Source organism: Heteronotia binoei, chromosome 10 (genome assembly GCF_032191835.1).
Source record: "Heteronotia binoei isolate CCM8104 ecotype False Entrance Well chromosome 10, APGP_CSIRO_Hbin_v1, whole genome shotgun sequence".
Taxonomy (NCBI): Eukaryota; Metazoa; Chordata; class Lepidosauria; order Squamata; family Gekkonidae; genus Heteronotia; species Heteronotia binoei.
Genome location: NC_083232.1, coordinates 78,422,380 through 78,442,040, shown reverse-complemented (window position 1 = coordinate 78,442,040; position 19,661 = coordinate 78,422,380). Strand labels below are relative to the sequence as shown.

Sequence of the window (19,661 nt, the reverse complement as noted above, 5' to 3'; positions counted from 1 at the left end):
CCGTAAGAGTGGTGTAGATTTTAAATTTAAACCTTTGGAGCCCTGGGAATTTGCCTTTAGGTTTTTGTGTAAATCTGCAAGCATGGGCTGCCAACTCCAGGTTGGGAAATTCCTAGAGATCTGGGGGTGGAGGTTTGGGGAGTGTGGGGTTTGGGGAAGGACCTCAGCAGGGTCTAATGCCATACAGTCCACTTTCCAAATGAGATATTTTCACCAGGGGAATGGATCTGTGGAGATCAGTTAGGGTTGCCAATCCCCAGTTGGGGGCAGGGGATCCCCTGGTTTGGAGACCCTCCCCCCGCTTCAAGGTCGTCAGAAAGAGGGGGGAGGGGAGGGAAATGTCTGCTGGGAACTCTATTATTCCCTATGGAGATTTATTCCCATAGAAAATCTGGGTATCTGGGGGGGCTGTTATTTGAGGTAGAGGCACCAAATTTTCAGTATAGCATCTAGTGCCTCTCCCCAAAATACCCCCCAAGTTTCAAAAAGATTGGACCCGGGGGTCCAATTCTATGAGCCCCAAAAGAAGGTGCCCCTATCCTTCATTATTTCCTATGGAAGGAAGGAATTGAAAAGGTGTGCCGTCCTTTAAATGTGATGGCCAGAACTCCCTTTGGAGTTCAATTATGCTTGTCACAGCCGTGATCTTGGCTCCACCCCCAAAGTCCCCAGATATTTCTTGAATTGGACTTGGCAACCCTAAGATCAGTCGACATTCCTGTAGCTCCCTAGGTCCTACCTGGAGATTGGCAACCTTAAGAAACATGCTATTGCCCATCGTTCAGTTTTAGTTTTCGGCCTTGAGAAGAATAACATATGAATCAATGGCCTGATATCCAGAAAAAATCCTGTAAGAAATGGAACAGAGTTTGCAACAACCATTCTTTGGAAGTGTCTTACATCACACCTTTAGATAAAACAAATTAGGTGGTTTAATAGAATCGTTTGAGGTTCAACTAATTATGTCTGTATAAGATAGCCTCACCCTAAAATCTCCAAATCTCTCAAATCTGGGTAGCTAAACTTTACTTAAAGGGATTTTAAGAATTTCCAAAATTGCATTTAATTTTTAAATGCAGCCAAGGAAGGAGAATGGATGACACAGAACAAAGTAGGAGTCCAGTAGCACCTTTAAGACCAACAAAGTTTTATTCAGGATGTAAGCTTCCACATGCATGCTTGCATACTTCATCAGACAATGAAATGGGGTATAGTGAGCAGTCCTACATATAGCTGATGATCAGTGGTTAAGCATGCAAAGTGGTATAAACAGTGAAATTAACAAATTTAAAGAAGGTTTGGTCTAGATAGCATTAGCCTGAGAAAACAACAAAGGCAGAATTGGTGAGAGTGTCACTAGGCAATAAATGCGGTCTGTTAGTTGCTCTATTGCTCCTTGAGACTGGTTTCAACTGAGAGCATGTTTTTTCTCAGGGGTGTTCCTGTCCACCTAATTTACTTTTAAAAATGTAGCATACATTACAAACATCATTGCAATTTGCCTATACAAAAAAAGAATACATTTGGAATATAGTGGAAGATGGGTTTAGTATATGGATAACCCATATGCTTTTTTCTCATTTACATATAATCATGATTGTTGTTTATTTAATCTGTAAAGGCTAACAAGAACCTTGAAGGATCATTGGATGGGATATGTTTTTACCTGGTGGTGGAGGAAAGTGCCCTCAAGTCACAGCTGACTGATGGAGACCCGGTAGGGGTTTCAAGGCAAGAGACGGTCAGAGGTGGTTGGCCATTGCCTGCCTCTGCATCACGGTCCTGGCATTCCTTGGTTCAAGTACTAACCAGGGCTGACCCTGCTTAGCTTCGGACATAACAGTCCAGAAGGAACTTCCAGAATTAACATTGGATCAGGCACGTCGTCAAAGCAAGATATGAAGGGCTTGTCTACAGACAGCAGAAAGTGGGCATGGGACACAGCAACATCCTCTGTATACAGAGTCTGCAATAGCAGCTTTCAATTTAACTCAGATCTAGAGGATAATGCCAGGTGTAATACTATCCCATCAGCAGCTATCTATGGTAGATATAAAAAAACCCCACTCATTAAGACTTTGTACATGCAACTTAAAACAAGTTGATTCGTTGTCCCATATTCTTCTTCACTTCTCCCAATATGATACTATACCTTAGGTTTCTAGACCCAATTCTGCTCAATATGACAAGTTGCTCAGAAGCTGCAAGGGTATGCTGGCTTCTGAATGATTTGTCATCTGAAATAACTAAAAAGGTTGCTTTATTTTTGAGTCTGGTAATCAAGGATCAATTGTCCAATGTATAGCTGTGTATGACTGGTTTATTTTGTTATTTCTGTATCTGTTTTTTTCCTTATTTATAATCTGATATATGCCAATAAAGGCTTGTGTATGTTGTTTGGTTGGATAATGCAGAGAGAGTGGACATGTTAGTCTGTAGCAGCAAACAATAAACGAGTCTTGCGACACCTCGATTTTATTCCAGCAAAAGCTTCCTAGGACTACTAGACCCCAACTCCTCAGCGATTGATGAGTCCATCTCGCTTATAGCGAATTATTAGGCGGTTAGCAAAGATGAGGCAAACCCAACTCTGGTTAATACTGTAGTTACAGCTATCGGCCAGCAGGGGGCGGGAGACGAAGACTGATATCACAGCCTCCAATTCCGCTCTATCAAAGGCCCACACTCAGATTGCTTTAACGTTTAACGCCACCAACGCGCGGTTTGGACGGAGTCAGGTTTCCACCACCCCTCTTGTGACGAGCCAAGTCGCGCGTGCGCAAAAGTGGGGACGGGTGAATGATTTTTTTTCAAAAATACGGGAAAAGGGAGGGGGGGGAGCAGTTGTTGTACTGCACATGCGTACATCTTCCTCGGTCGTTTACTCCCGCCTACGTTCGGCAACCCTCGTTCGGAGTCTGCGCAAGAGTGGGACGGAAAGCGGCGGGCCTGCGCTCGCGCGCTCTTTCTCCTTCTCAACGGACGTCGCGGGCGGGCGGAAAAAGGGGGTGAGAGCGCGCGCAGTCACCGTGTATCCCTCCGCCGGGGCTCTTTCTTCGTCCTCTCCCACATCCTTCTCGGCTCCTCTAAGGCGGCGGCGAGGGAAAGCGGGCGGACGGCTTTCTTCTATTGTGAGTAGGCCTTCCTTTCCCCCTTCACGGAGGGGAAGAGACGGTGGCTGCGCTTCCCGCCTCTCTCTGCGGGGGAGACGGCTGAGGGAACGGGCGCCTGGGTGCGGCCGCTGGGGCAGCGGAGGAAGGAAGCGGCCTGGGCCGCTCAAGGAGAGCAGAGACGATCGGCACCGGTTTGGCCGAAGTGGAATGGCGGGAAGGGGAGGGGGCGCTGTGGATTCTGCGCTGAGAGCCTGACCCTGGGAGGGAGGGAGGTGGCGAGAGTGCCCTTCTCGGGGACTGCGCTGGCGGGCCTAGTGCGGCGTTGGCGGCGCCCCCCTGGCCCATAGACGGCGGTGACAGAGGTAAGGGGTCGGGGGCTTGGCGGCCGCGCAGACAGCCAGAGCCACCCCGCCCGCGCCGTACTGCGTATGATCGCAGCGGAAGGTGCTGATGCTTTGCGGGTGGCGAAGGTGATATTTGGGATGCAGGAGGGGAAGCATCCCATAGACCAGGGGTGGCCACATGCCACATATTTTGTGGCTCTTGAAGCATCACCCCCAGTTGCTGGCTTGGAGAAAGCATTTCTCTGCTTAAATCACTTCTGCAAGCCAAGGCAGCCGGCAGCTTCGAGAAAGCATTTCAAGTTAAAGTTGCTTTTCCTCAACCTCTCTCTCCCTCCTCCATCTCCCTTCCTTCCCTCCCTCGAACATCTGATATTCATGTCTTGCGGCTCTCAAACATTTGGCATTTATTCTATGTGGCTCTTCTGTTAAGCAAGTTTGGCCACCCCTGCCATAGACGGTGTTGTGCCTGGCCTTTCTCCAACTCCAGTTCAGGTGAAGCTCTGCATTGCGGCCGCAGTCGTCTGTAAGCGCTTGAGAGCGGGGGCGGGGAAGAGGAGAAGTGCATGGTGATGCTGTTTTAGGTGTTCTCGGTGAGGCTAATTACCTTGACTGCCATCAAAAAACATTCCCAGCAACCTTGAAAAGGGAATGAGATAAGATTATGGCAGGATAGCCTCTCTAGCGAATACTGAATGACCCAGAGGGAGGGATGAGCAACCTCTTTTTATCCCCTTGGAAAGCTGATCATAGATATAAAATCGTAATAAATATCCTTCTTAGCAAGAAAAGCTTTGGCCTGAGTGTAGTTTGTGGACCTGCTGTGATGTTTTTTGCTTACATGTTCTTTGGCTGCAAACTACTGTGTTTCACTAACAGTGCAAATGATATGTGTTTTGTCTTACAATGTTTGTGAACTGTCTCCAGATCACCTGCTGTCATCTATTTTATATATGACAGATGTAAATCTTATTTCTTCTGTCTGCAGTTCTTCTTTGTACAGTCTGCTCTGGGTTGTAAAGGGAGGTACTGTTGAGCATTTGATGTGCTGGTGTTTGGGAGAAAATTATTATAACAATGGGATTTATCTAAAATTGCTTAGTGCTTTTAAATTTGGCATTATAAATTTTGATAGGTCTGAATGCTATTTATTTCATTTTACAAAAGCTATACCCTGCTTTTTTGCCTTTATAAGAACCGTCAAGGTGGCTAGAAAATTAAAAACAAGCATAATTAAATCTCATCTTTAAAGCCACAAAACACATCATTAAAACAATTAAAGCCAACAAAAACACATCATTAAAACAATTAAAATCGGAACTAAAATGCATGTACAAAAACCCAATAATTAAAATACTGGATAGGAAGGAGGGATCACTGAAGGAAGGCCAAACCAAAAGAAAGTCTCCACCTGGCCCTGACCTGGATAGCCCAGGAAAGCCTGATCTCCAGATCTCCGAAGCTAAGCAGGGCCAGCCCTGGCAAGTAGTTGGATGGGAGATCTCCAGAGAATATTAGGGTCTGGAGGCAGTAGGAGTCACCAGGTCACCATGACTTCCAGGCATGGACACCAGCACCCACCCGAAAAGGTCTCCACCTGCTGGTGGAAGGTGGCAACAGACAAGGTTAGCTGAATCTCCCCAGGGAGGAGGGTCTTCCAGAGTTTTGGTAACATGACTGAGAAGGCTGTGTCCTATTCCCACCTATTCTCAGAAGATGGGAATACCTGAAGCAGGGCTTCAAAAGATGACACAATGGTTGAGTAGATTCATAGAGGAGTAGGTAGGTGATTCTAATAGGATGAGAGCTGTGGGTAAAAATTACACAATTCATATAGTATTGAGGGGGCTTATAATCACTACTATAGTGAAAAAACATTGTCTTTCCCTGGAAACTGAGCTGTGAATGCAGCACTCATGGATATGCAGTATGACAATTTTGTGTGAATCTGTTATCCTTAACAAGAGACAGCACTGCTTACAGCTTTCATAGCATGCCATAGTTGACACATCTTAGTTTCTCTAAGATATTGCTGTGGTATGGGGTGGGTTTATATCTTTCTGTCATGTTAGTAGGAAGGAAACTGGCACTTTCAGGTACAGAAGGTTGAACTGTAGTCAAGAGCTGCAAAAATAACTGGACTAGCATGACAACTGCTTGCTGAATTTATTCACCCCAAGTTAGTATTACTGGGAATATAGAACACACAGAGGGGTATTTGCATGATCATAGTTTCTCTTGGTCACATAACTCTGACTGTTTTAGTCCATGCATAGCCTACATTAGTTGGGGTCATCTTCATACTTACGCTCTGATATAGACACTTATTTTGTGGTAATTACTGTAACTGGAATATATTTCAAAGTAAGAGTTCTTAGATCATTGCTGTACAATGAAGGTTCTTTGGATTGGAGATTTATACTTAGTGTAACATTTAAGGTAGATGCTATTGGCTAGGTAGTCTGCTGTCCTTGGAAAGAGCATTTCAGTTGACTTTAGGACATTTTAGAAAGCCGGTGCAGTGATTACATTTTTGGAGTAGGATCTGGGAGAGCCAGGTTCAAGTTCTCACTTTGCCATAGAAATTGCTGGATGACCCACAGCTCTCATCCTTTTAGGACCTGCTCCCTTATGAATCTACTATATGCATCCTATAAGCTCTGTCAATATTACATGATTTGTGTAATTTTCACCCACTGCTTTTCTTTGCCCTTTATGAGTCTCTATCCACTCACTATTTTAAAGAGAATGGATCACTGTAGTTCTTCACATGTGACTATTTTGGGTTAGGAATGTAAAACAATTCATAAGTGATAAGAGATCATTCATCAGTTACATACTATGTAAATATTGAAATGACTTTTGCAGGCTTGAAAAACTGAAAAAGGGTTACCTGTGCATTTCAGGTTCACTGTGCTTGTGGAATGTGTTTTCCAGTGCTGGCCTTACTGTTGATTGTCTGCACAGAAGACTGATACCAGAGTGCTTTAATATGTTAATTGTTCATCAGGATCAGAAGCAGAGCTGATAGGTACGTAAGGATATGAATGTGAACTTGTTAATGTTTAAACGATAAATTTTATTGTGTTGTATGGAGGTAGTTTGCACTTTAGCCTTCTGAAAGGAATGGAAAATGGCATTTTGTTTTCAAATAGAGGATGATGGTTTTCCTTTATCTTGGATGACTAAGGTGCAACATAATATTACCTCCATGCCTGCACAAGATGCGGAAAAAGACCATAATGGCTAGAAATGTATTTTTTCTTTCTCCTTTTTTTGCATCTGCATGAAGAAGTTCTGAAGAACTCAAGAATGTCTGCACTATTTTTAACCAATGTAGGTTTTCTGGCAAAACTAGAATAGGAAGAAATTCCAAAACATTATCTGATGCTCTAAATACAACATGATCTAAATCCACATGTTTAAATCTAATAAACACATTTTGAAAATGCTTCATGTTGTGTATGCGTCACTCAGTTAAACCAAAATATTTGGTTAGGAAAAAGCAATGAGATGTGATTTAATTTTTTAGAAGTATTAATCCACTTAAAATTCTGCACAAAGTTTTGAGTATAACATTCAAAGATGATATAGCATGTACTTCTCTCATATTGTTTACATTTGTTGAAAATCCTAAAGGCACTGAAAACAATTGGCACCTAATTTTAGAACATCCAAAGTACTGCATGATGTGCAGTGGATATTGTTGTCCACTCTTCTGTTTCAACAGTATTTAATTCTCTTCCATGGAGTTCATTGGGGTTCCTTATCACGTGCTTTCCTCATTAGCTTCATATCAAATTGTTGATTACAGTATAATTTCTGCTGTATGATAGGGTACATATAAGTAAGAATTCTAGCTTTGCTTTTGGCCTGTATAGCTAATCATAAATTCATAACTAGAATCACCTTATTATATGTAGTTATGGGGCAAGGTCCCACATAGATATCTGTGGTTGCAAGGAAAGTGATTTTGGCCCATTCCCTCTCCCATGACAGCCTAAAATGCTGTTCCAGGGTGATGATAGACCGCCCCCCCCCAATAGTTTTGATGGAGAATCAGAAGTTTTCTGACAGGGAATCAGCAAAAATAACTTCCCTCATACCTGCAGAAATGTAAGTGGTATCCAAGCTGAGGTTTTATTACCCCCTTTCCTTTTACAAATCAGTGAAACTTGCATGTACTCCTAATTCTTAAAGATAATAACCTGAAAAATCTTAATTACAGTTTTGAAACTGCCAAGCTTGCCTAAGTACTGTTCTGGAATGGCAACAATTCATTGTTAAGTTTATGAAACAATGAGTCTTTATAATTGGATCCCCCTCCTCCATGTGAAGATAAAGGACATGAATATGTGATATTTTGCTTGCTCCTAATATAAAGGTATTTTTTGTGTTTGCGTGTTTCTTTGGACATTATGGCTACTTTCAGTCTCTGTTCATCCTTCAACCCTGATCCTAATAAAGAAAAGGGTAAGAAGCAGTGGGTTTTGAACTATAAATGAGGCCAGTTAAATATTTTAAATGATCAGTTATGTAAAGGAACAGGTCTCTACAAAAGATGTGTATTGCTTTCTTGGGTGTTTTAAAGAAGATGGTAGCTATGTGTATCTCATGAAAGGTTTAAGATGTAGGGACAGCTTGTCTAAGGCACAGAATTGGAATTAGATGCATAGAATGGTTGATAGGCTGCTGTTTTTCCTTTATTAGTACATTATAATACTAAGTAACTGATTTGAGATGGTTCTCAGATGTTCATAGCATGTTAACTTAGCTACTTAATTTTGCATGTTGCAGTCTAACAAGCAGTAAGGAAGTGTTTGAGTCTTGTGTCAGCAAGATCTGAGGCATGGAACCTATACTGTGGTATTCCACAGATTGAATAATTTTACTTGTATTGTTAATTTAGTAGGTAGCCCATCAATTGAGATTGTCCACACTTGGGGCTAGGTTTATTTAATTGAGTAAGCCCCCAGAAGAGCAGTCTCTGTGCTGGTGTGTGTTTGGATGCTATGGTTTAAGCAGCTCAGAGACAGTAAGCTAAAAGTGAAGCCAGACAAGACAGGTGGTATTAGTTGGTATGATGGAAGAGATTGTTTGTCCTTTGTGTTGTCTGGAAACTGACAAACTTAGTTAAGAGCTTTGGAGTTTTATCAGATCTTGTGCTATTGTTAGAAAAATCAAATAGCTGCAGTACCAGAGATTATTTAATCACATTTATTGCAGAGACTGATTCTCCCTTAAATGCCGGTGACCTGGCCATAGTAAGCCATGCAGCTCTAAGGCTAGGCTTATATATGTGTGGGGATGATCTTAATAATTTGAAAACTTTAGCTCCTGTAGATGAGACTGTGTTACTCCCTTCCTAAAATGGCTCCTGCTTCTCAATCAAATTTAAAGTGCTAGTATTGCTGTTTAAAACTTTATAGCACCTTGTCCACTGTAAATCTGTTGACCCAATTCAGCAGGGAGTGCAAGACTGTCTTCAATGGGCCTTTGTGTATTTTAGGCTGAGTGGCAGGCAGACTATGTCTGAACAAGATATGATGGCTAGCTGCTGATGTGTTAAGTTTTCTGATGCGTTTGAATTTAATGTCTTGTTGCTAGCTTCAGCAGCTTCATTAACTCCCTTGACTGTTTATGGGGAGAAAATCAGAATTAAAACACACACATAAATAAATGCATGAGTGAAGCCAGATCTAGTCATGTCGCTTAATGTAAGAAGAGGCAAAAACTTTTAACCATATTTGGGATTATGCAGGAGAAATTTCCAGTACAAGCATAGAAGTAAGACCCGTCAGTCATAGTTGTGAATGTATTTCTGTAACATTTCAGCACCAGTAGTCTTAGCCAGCCTTTCATCTCTAATTACAGGCATGTGTTGTAGTAGTAAAGAGACAGTATTGAATTTATTTTTAATCTTAACTTTTGCACCTGTTTTCTGGGTTAAACTTCTCAACAAACATTTTGAATTGTTTACTAAACAGTGCTTTAGGCAGAAGTGCTGAGAATTACTAGCTTAGCAAAATTACTGACACTGTCGTTTTTCTTGTAGTTTCACAAGTGCAGCAATTGATTGAGAGATGCTTCAAGAAAATCTACCTCACAGATTACATTTGTTTGCCAATGTGCTGCATCACTGGATATCTCATGAGAAGTTTGGCAATCATTCTTGAAAGTCCCAAGAGAGCAGATGGGCACCAAATAAGTTTATTGTGACTTGGGAGTGGGTCGACGTTTGAAGCATTCTTGATTCAGCAGTTCACGCCGTCATTGCTAAATGTCTTCATAAAGCTTTTAAAGGCTTCAAAGAATATTCCGGGTAGTCTCTTCTAATTTTTTCAAGAAATGGTTGCTTGATCTCTGTCCTGCCAAAATAAAGTGGCTTCTCTTACCTGATTCTGGAAACTTTAATGGAACATAGTCATGTCTACCCAGGAAGAAAGGCAGATCAATACGGAATATGCTGTATCTTTACTGGAGCAGTTAAAGCTGTTCTATGAACAGCAGTTACTAACTGACATAGTTTTAATTGTTGAAGGTACTGAATTCCCATGCCATAAGATGGTTCTTGCTACATGTAGTTCTTACTTCAGGTACGTGCTTAAATCTCCCAGTGTCCAATGTATAACACAATTCTAATGTTGGTTCTGCTGATAACTTTAAAGTGGAGAACTGAAATGTTCTTTAAAGTTGCCGATATAAAAACAGTAGGTCAGTTCAAACCGCTTCAGAGGTCACATGTGCCCTGCAGTAGAAGTGGGAAATCTCCACTGTAAGAATGTAGCTGTCAGATACTGCTACTTATGCAGACAGCATTCTGTTTTTTAATTTTTGTGTGTGTCTGTACTTGGAAGTCATGACTTCTGGTGACTGACCCCTACTGGGGGCCTAGAGGATATTCAGGGAGGTGGCTGAATAAAGCCTTCCCCTGCCTCCTGATATTTCAAGGAGCTCTCCCTTCCAGTTACTAGCTAAAGTTGACCCTGTTTAGCTTCCAGGATCTTACAAGATCAGACTAGCCTGGGTTATCCAGGTCAGGGCAACGCAGCATTCTATTTTGCGGGGAGCAGGGTTATCATGGAAGGGAGTCTGTTTAGTGGGAATAAGATCTAAAGTGTCAGGCCCATGCTCCTGTTGCCCGAAGGCTGATGGCAAGTACGGTATGTCTAAAGAAAAAGAAGCAGACTGCCGTTGTTTTATGGTCTATTAGAAGGACTGGACCAGAAGAATATTATATGCACACACACTAGCCACCTTGAGTTTGTGAAGATAAGGTCTCATATGTCTATTTTAAATAACATGAGAGGTTGGATACCGTTGATGTTGAAGATTGTTAATCTTAAGGTTAGAGAGATCAGCATGCCTCCTTTTTAACCAAGTAGTAAAGTGACTGGGGAGGTAATTTGCATGCTGTTCATTAGGTCAAATAGAGGCTGCAGTATAGGGCCCTCTGAAATAGAATAGATTATGCCAGGATGTACATGTTTCCTCTCTTGATTTCTTAATATTTTGCTCTCTTGATTTCTTAATACTTGAATTTTTTTGTGCTTTAGCAAGTACATGCTGTGTATATATATCAGATTTCTTTTTTACCAAAATAAGACTTAAATCTAGCATGTTTGGTAAAATGTCTTCATGGGTGTGAGGTAATGACCGGCCAGGAGCAGTGGTTTCACAGGAAGTAGATACCAAAAGTGATGTCATGTTGCCTGCAGCTGGGCAGGAACTGTATCCTTCATTACCAAAGATTAAAAAAGAAGGGCTGCAGAACTGGTGGAGAGGGAAAACAAAGCATTCTCCCTCTGAGGCAGAGGACATCAGTGAGAAACACCTATCAAGATGTCCTTTCCTCAGAGGAGAATAACCCTCCATGGTAAGTATCCAATGGTCTGTTTCAGCTGTGTGTGCTGCTAGCGTAGAGCTTCTTGGTCCCCTTGGCCCCTGAAGGGGCTTTAGAAAAAGGTGCAAGTTACCCATAGCCAATACTCCCTCTAAGCTGAGGAGTCTTGTGAGCAAAAATTCTGCTTTGTGAGCTATTGGCATTAAAGAGCTACTGCATAAATCGGTTTGCTCTGGGGCCATTTTTCCTGAGCTAAGACAAAGATGTATAAGCTGGAGACTAAAAAACGGTGAGCTAGCGCACACTAACTCAACTTAGAGGGAACACTGCCCATGGCCACAGCTAGATCTCCCAGCCTAGCTCTGTGACTTCTGTCCTGATTTCCTTAAGGGTCCAAGATCAGCCATTATATACAATTTCCTGAAAAACCAATTTGGGGAGCAGATAATTTCTTTATATGGACATACTTAGGAGTAAGTAGATAACATCCACCAACTTTTAAATAAAATTGCCTTATCTGATTTGTGCTTCTTTACAAACCATCTCTCAAGTGGAAAGGAGACGTGGCATTGTAATCTTTGAAGTGCTTGAAAATTACAAGAGAAGCCAGAAGATGGCCGAGGTTAATATATTTTATGATTATTCCTCAGGGCTATGTTCATGAGCGGGTTGAGTGAAAGCAAACAAACCCATATCCATCTGAGGAATGTGGATGCAGCCACTTTACAAATCATAATAACTTATGCTTACACGGGTAATTTGGCAATAAATGACACAACAGTTGAACAGCTTTATGAAACGGCCTGCTTTTTACAGGTAGGAATGTTCTGTAGTTTTTCTAAGATGTACATTGTCTGGAAATTGCATCTAAAATATGTAATGATTCAAGTTAATTAAAATGTGTAAAGATGTTTTCAAGTCAGTTTGCATTTTGTAGATATGGATGTAAAATATCCTGAGGAACATAATGTTATTGCTATTGAAGTATTTGCATGTTCTAAAAAAGGGTGTGATTGTAAGCTGTCCAACAAGGAAGTATAAAACCAACAGGAAGCTCTAAGTAAATATCTTTTAGAACTGGCATAAAATTTTTATAACTATAGAGAGATCTTCTGTCAGTTGATCTGGAGGACAAAGGTGCGAAAGCTGTTTACAGATAGAAGGGTCTTGTTGATAGGAGAAGAATAGGCCAGATCAAGAGGGGGTATCAGACAATAAGAACTTCCTTTGGTTTTGGCCTTCTGACTATCTGCATCCTGAAGGTTGTCAGGATGCCATAGTCTCAAATTACTGCTGAATATCACATGAGTCTAGGGTTGCTAGTCCTCCTCCAGTGCTGGGTGATCCCTGCTCTGGAGTCCCTTCCCTCGGCACCAATCACTTGGCTGGTGGGGAAACCAAATGGAGCCTTAGGCATACATCACCAGTAATGTCACTTCTGGCATGCACTGGAAGTGATGTTATGTTGGTAAGAATGACTTCTACTGCAGATTTGCCCAAATACCAGATCATCCCTGTCATTGGTAATGATGACATCCCTACCAATGTGCACCAGAAGTGATATTGCTGGCGATGGCAGCCTAGGCCAGTCTCAGTCAGAGTCTCTCTCTTACCCACCCACACCTGTGTTTGCTTGTGGGTATTTTGCAGCTCTAGATCAGTCCTTCGTTAGATGTCATGCTGGGCCTATTTGTGAATGAAAAAGTTAACCAGATACTAAGATGTGGGGTTGCTTGCGTGGTGGTAGAGAAAAATGAATGTCTTTGAGTTGTAGTAGTCAGGGTTCTTGGTGTAGCATCAATTTTCCTGTTGATCTGGTAGAGGTGCTGAAGATCCAGAGGTTTTAGTCCTTGGCTTCCAAAATCCATGTTGATGTTTTCTTTATTCGGTGTAGCTTTGGGTCTCGGCAGATATGTAGCTATCCTAAGCCATCACATTCACCATGCATGTAGCGTGGCAAGTCATGTATATACCCAATCTGATTTTTCTCCCCCTGTTCTGGGCAAGTGCTACATGGTTTGGAATGAAGAAATGAAATGTCTATAATGTTTTCATAGCTCACCATTACCTTGGTTAGATTTAGACCCAAGAATCTGGTACTACTGGGATGGATGTGGGGCAGCACTAACTGACTAATATGGTCAGTTAGTGCCGCCCCACATCCATCCCAGCAGTACCAGATTCTTGGGTCAACTGTTCCCGTAAACCTCTGCAGTTGAACCATAAATAGAAGGAATGGAATAAAATTGAATGGAATGATACCTGCTAGCAGATTGTTTCAGTGTACTGTCTTCTTCAGATCCAGAATGTATTCTTTTTTTCCCCGTCTCCTTTTTACCTAACCCATGTGTTGAAAAACTTATAACGAGACCACCTGGAACAGTAAAAAAACCCCAGAAGACTAGCTACAACAAAACTCTTCCCTCAAAATACATGACAGGGCCAAACCAATAAACTTATGCATATTATTAGAATAATATCTAATGGCTCTATTGTGGAGGTTTATTAATGCCCTTTTGCTTATATTCTTTGATATATGGTTTTCATTTTGATACACTGTACAGATAGTAAGATACTGATTTTTTTTTTCTGTTTGTGCATTTATTAGAATATCATTTTGTCTCATTTTGTGGGTGCCAGTTCGTTTTATTTAATATCTCTCCAATTTCAGTTTGTCTCCGTTCATACTTTGGTACTACTTTTTATATGTTGGAAGGGTAGCATTTTTTCCTGGTATGGGGAGGACCATCTACTCCCTTATAAACCTGCTTGCCAGTCACAGCCTTCCAGAGTTGCTGTCCTCTGTTCCCCACCTTCAGAGGCAACACCAGTGCCAGGAAAATTGAGTGCCCTGTCCATAGTAGCTGGCCTGACGCCTAGCCTGATGCTTTGTGAACTGAGAAGGCAAGACAGTTTAAGTGTCTGGAGTTGTAGACAGGAATTGAGGAAGCATATTAACTGTTTATTCCAGGTCTCAACAAATCCTAGGCTGCTGTGGTTCCTAAAAAATACATCATGGCACAAGGTAGTTTTAGCACTGACTTCATTGTAGCATTTCTGTTCTCAGCAGTTCTCAGTGGAAGTAAAAAGGGTTGGATCCAACCAGTTTTCCACTGGTGAAAAAGTGAGGCAGTGGGTCCCCTTTGATAACTAAAAAAATTACATTTGAGACCATGGGACCTGTGTGGGCAAAAGTCATGTGGAACAGGGACTGTAATTAGGAAATTGTCTGAGTTTTAAAAGTTCACTGGATCATAAAACATTTATCATTTCTCAACAGAATGTGTTGTTTTATGAGACAAAATAAATGTAAGAACATAAGAGAAGCCATGTTGGAGCAGGCCAATGGCCCATCCAGTCCAACACTCTGTGTCACACAGTAGCCAAAAAACAAAAACAAAACCCAAGTGCCATCAGAAGGTTCACAAGTGGGTCTAGAAGCCCTTCCACTTTGCCCCCCCCCAAGCACTAAGAATACAGAGCATCACTGCCCCAGACAGTTCCAATAATATACTTTGACTAATAGCCACTGATGGACCTCTGCTCCATATTGTTATCCAGTCCCCTCTTGAAGCTGGCTATGCTTGTAGCTGCTGCCACCTGCAGCAGTGAATTCCACATGTTAATCACCCTTTGGGTGAGGAAGTACTTCCTTTTACCTGTTTTAACCCAACTGCTCAGCAAGTTCATTGAATGCCCACAAGTTCTTGTATTGTGAGAAAGGGAGAAAAGTACTACTTTCTCCATCCCATGCATAATCTTGTAAACCTTTATCATATCACCCCACAATTGACGTTTCTCCAAGCTAAAGAGCCCCAAGCGTTTTAACCTTTTTTCATAGGGAAAGTGTTCCAAACCTTTAGTCATTCTAGTTGCCCTTTTCTGGACTTTTCCCAATGCTATAATATCCTTTTTGAGGTGCGGTGACCAGAATTGTACACAGTATTCCAAATGAGACTGCACCAACGATTTATACAGGGGCTTTATGATACTGGCTGATTTGTTTTCAATTCCCTTCCTAATAATTCCCAGGATGGTGTTTGCCTTTTTTATTGCAGTCGCACAGTCTTGACATTTTCAGTGAGTTATCTACCACAACCCCAAAATCTCTCTCTTGGTCAGTCTCTGCCAGCTCACACCCCATCAACTTGTATTTGTAGCTGGGATTCTTGGCCCCAATGTGCATTACTTTGCACTTGGCCACATTGAACCTCATCTGCCACGTTGACGCCCACTCACCCAGCTTCAACAGATCCCTTTGGAGTGCCTCACAATCCTCTCTGGTTCCCACCACCCTGAACAATTTAGTGTCATCTGCAAACTTGGCCACTTCACTGCTTACTCCAACTCCCAAATGTATGTGAAGTTCTTGACATTGTTTATGTATAAACTTAACTATATACCATTCAACAGTGGTAGATTCCTTTCTTAACCAATTGCTTTCTGGTGAATTGAATGCAGCTTTTTAAAAGTCATAATAGAAATAAGAAATTTGAAAGAAGGAAGGCTGGGATTAGAGATTTGCTTTTTGTTACGGTGATGGCAGCTCAGTTATCACTGCTTTTACTTATATACAACAACACTTTTATTATAGTTTTAATAAAACTACAAGCAACTATTAGGAAGTTAGGATTAGGTTTTATGGTAGCAATAATGAGAAACTTTGGTCATTCAAAATACAAAGCCCTGAATGCTGAAAAATAAGTCTGGCTGCTAAATGAAGTTGATCAATGCCTGGTTTACCCCAGTGGTTCTCAAACTGCAATCTACTTTTAAACTTTACTTGTCTGACTTCTGTACTTTTCTTTTCAGGACCCTTACAAAATAATTCCACATTACCCACCTCTCCCATAAAACACAGAAATCTCACATGAGTAGCACTAAACAAGTGCATAGTTAAATCTTTATTGTTTATAAAAAGAATGCTACTGAACAACAGATTATTTTTCTTGGCCATTTCGTATAGTATACACAAATGAACCCAAATTTGCCTTTGAGCTTCCCAGAGCTTATCCCCCTTTCTTCTTTTTCTCTTTCTCTTCTCTCTGGGCTTTATGACCTACCTGCAAGCTGCCACCCAGGGTGAAAACCACTATCTTACACAGCTGGCAAATTTTAATTATTCAGAGATTAATAGCAAATGCTGCCAGTTAGGTGAATTCTGCCTTGCCAGATTGTTCATGTAGGCACTTTGTCCCTTTCCTTATTTGTAGGCTGCAGACGTTAGTGTTGGTTTGTTTTCAGTGTGGGAAGAGGTCTCTACTTTGATCCCCTCATTTTTGCAAAGAGGAGAGGTCGTTGACTACAGCTGCATCTCTTTTCCTACTGTTGTGTATGACTGTAGCTCTTGTACATTCTTTTACACAAGCAATACTTCGCTCCTAATGTAGTGTTTTTTTCATTGCAGGTAGAAGATGTATTACAACGGTGTAGAGAATACTTAATTAAAAAAATAAATGCAGAGAACTGTGTGCGGCTCTTGAGTTTTGCTGACCTTTTCAGTTGTGAAGAGTTAAAACAGAGTGCTAAGAGGATGGTAGAACACAAGTTCACAGCTGTATACCATCAGGATGCTTTCATGCAGCTCTCTCATGATCTCTTGATAGATATTTTGAGTAGTGACAACTTAAATGTGGAAAAGGAGGAGACAGTTCGTGAAGCTGCTATGTTGTGGCTGGAGTATAACACAGAAGCTAGATCACAGTATTTGTCGTCTGTTCTTAGCCAAATAAGAATTGACGCACTTTCTGAAGTTACACAGAGAGCTTGGTTTCAAGGCTTGCCACCAAATGATAAGTCAGTTGTGGTTCAAGGATTGTATAAATCTATGCCTAAGTTTTTTAAGCCAAGGCTCGGAATGACTAAAGAAGAGATGATGATCTTCATCGAAGCTGCTGCTGAAAATCCTGGTAATCTTTACTCTTCAGTATGCTACAGCCCACAGGCTGAAAAAGTTTACAAGCTCTGCAGCCCTCCTACTGACTTGCATAAGGTTGGAACACTTGTAACTCCTGATAATGATATTTATATAGCAGGTGGGCAAATTCCACTGAAAAACACAAAAGCCAATCACAGTAAAACAAGCAAACTTCAGGTTGCCTTCCGAACTGTGAATTGCTTTTACTGGTTTGATGCCCAGCAGAACACTTGGTTTCCAAAGAGTCCAATGCTGTTCGTTCGCATAAAACCATCCCTGGTTTGCTGTGAAGGCCATATCTATGCAATTGGAGGAGACAATGTTGGTGGAGAACTCAACAGGAGAACTGTAGAAAGATATGATACTGAGAGAGATGAGTGGACCATGGTAAGCCCATTGCCCTGCGCATGGCAATGGAGTACAGCAGTTGCTGTTCATAATTGCATTTATGTAATGGCACACAATTTAATGTACTGTTACTTCCCTAGGTCAGATGCTTGGGTTGAAATGGCTATGAGACAGACTAGTAGATGTTTTGCTTCAGCTGCTGCTTTTGGAGATAAAATATTTTACATTGGAGGCTTGCATGTTGGCAGCAACTCTGGTATAAGACTCCCAACTAGCACTGTAGATGGGTCTTCAGTAACTGTGGAAGTCTATGATGTGAATAAAAATGAATGGCGAACGGCAGCCAATATCCCTGCCAAGCGGTATTCTGACCCCTGTGTCAGAGCTGTTGTGATCTCCAATTCTTTGTGTGTGTTCATACGAGAAACCCACATGAATGAGAGAGCCAAGTACGCCACCTACCAATACGATATGGACCTTGACCGGTGGTTCTTGCGGCAACATATTTCTGAGCGGGTGTTATGGGACCTAGGAAAAGACTTTAGATGCACAGTGGGAAAGCTGTATCCATCTTGCCTTGAGGAGTCTCCATGGAAACCTCCACCATATCTTTTTCCATCAGATGGAGCAGATGAATTTGAGCTGCACGGAGAGATGGTCACACTGCCACCTGTATAGCTCCCAAAACTCAGACTGCATGCCTATAATTGATTCTCAAGAAAATCTGTATGAAAGATCAGGGCTGGAAACGAAAACTGTTAAGACTGTCTTGTTTGTATGCCCTATTTAACTTCTGTGGCCATTGAGTGTAAATCAGTGAAATTTTCAAGCAGATATGCTTCCATAATCTAAAACACTCCCTCTGATAGCTGATGGGATCTCTGAGTTGGATCCAGCACAACATTTCTGCTTGTTCTAGAGCTCTTGTGCAAGCGGAGGTGCAAGGAAAAAAACATGGTAACTGTGCTGTCAAACTTATTGTATCCGCCTTGTGTTTCTGCTTGTGCGAAGCCTTGTGCATCCAGTTTCTGGGTCCTATATATAAAAGCAGGAAAGTGGTAGGTGCTATGCAAGATCTTGCGCAGGTGGAACTGTGCTGTTTGTATTTCTGCTTGCGCATTGCTGGATCCAAGCATATGTATATTGCAAGCTTAAAGCATCTGCTTATTGTCTAAATGTTTAGTCCTGTGAAGACATTTAGTTCAGGAAATGTTCACAAAAGCAGCATCTGTTTTTAGGATGGTATGTCAATTGCTATCTTCCAGTTGTGTATATGACTGAGTTCTGGAAATCTTTGTATGTGCTAGTTATAAGTAGATTCAGTGTGGCCTAATGGAATGTGCTGCACTTAATACACAACAGCTGTGTTGGTATAATAATGCCATGTAAAAGAAGAAACAAATCCCATGGATCTACCTGTGGTAGGAAGGGTAGATCTTCCATTTTACAGTGACATGCAGGGCAAAATGACTGCGGGTTCAGTCAAGCTGTATTATTATTATTGTTATTATTATTAGGTGCATGTATTTTCACTAACTTATGCCTGTCTAGAATACAGGTCTTCCGAGCAGCTGGTAGTTTACCAGGTGTGAACTTACGTTGCTGGGCTTGCAGTAAGAATTGCCAGCCCCTCCTAGTGCGGGTCTCTGTGGAGCTTTGGATCAGTAAATGACTCCATGTTCTGTATTCAGAAACATTGGCTCATGCATATTACTTCCTGCTGCTTTATGTCCCCCCCCCCGTCCCACCCCCGTGTAAACAAAAGATGTAGTAGGAATTAACCCAGGTCACTTTTTGTTAATTTAATAACAAGCATTACTGTAGTGTGACTGTGTGTAGATACCCTTTAGCTGTTGTTGTGTTTTTCTTTTGGGGAGGGGAGCAAATTGTTCAGGAATACTCTACCCTTCTGTGCAAGAGAGCAGTTGACTAGTGCTGCTCTGGCATTAATCCCAGGAACCACTAGCAGTAGCGGGGCGCCACCAATATTACATGAGCACAGGTGCTTCATGATGGATCATACTAGCATGTTCAGCTGTATCATGTTCTGGCACTGTATTTTGAATGATATTAATTTATTAAAAAAATCCGAATCAAAA

General features: G+C 41.6%; 1 protein-coding gene across 6 annotated transcripts; it reads left to right on the top strand.

Moving 5' to 3' along the window:
- Positions 1 to 2,872: 2,872 nt before the first annotated feature.
- Positions 2,873 to 19,661, top strand: KBTBD2 (kelch repeat and BTB domain containing 2). Of its 6 annotated transcripts, none has more exons than XM_060247627.1 (5): positions 2,873 to 3,008; positions 6,361 to 6,485; positions 9,510 to 10,050; positions 11,948 to 12,113; positions 16,705 to 19,661. In XM_060247627.1, exons 3-5 carry the CDS (start codon positions 9,881 to 9,883, stop codon positions 18,238 to 18,240), a joined length of 1,872 nt encoding a protein of 623 aa, XP_060103610.1. In that variant the 5' UTR covers positions 2,873 to 3,008; positions 6,361 to 6,485; positions 9,510 to 9,880; the 3' UTR covers positions 18,241 to 19,661. The 6 variants fall into 6 exon arrangements, with proteins under 6 accessions (XP_060103610.1, XP_060103608.1, XP_060103609.1 ...); XM_060247625.1 differs by having other exon boundaries at positions 2,881 to 3,131; XM_060247626.1 differs by having other exon boundaries at positions 2,928 to 3,008; positions 6,361 to 6,489.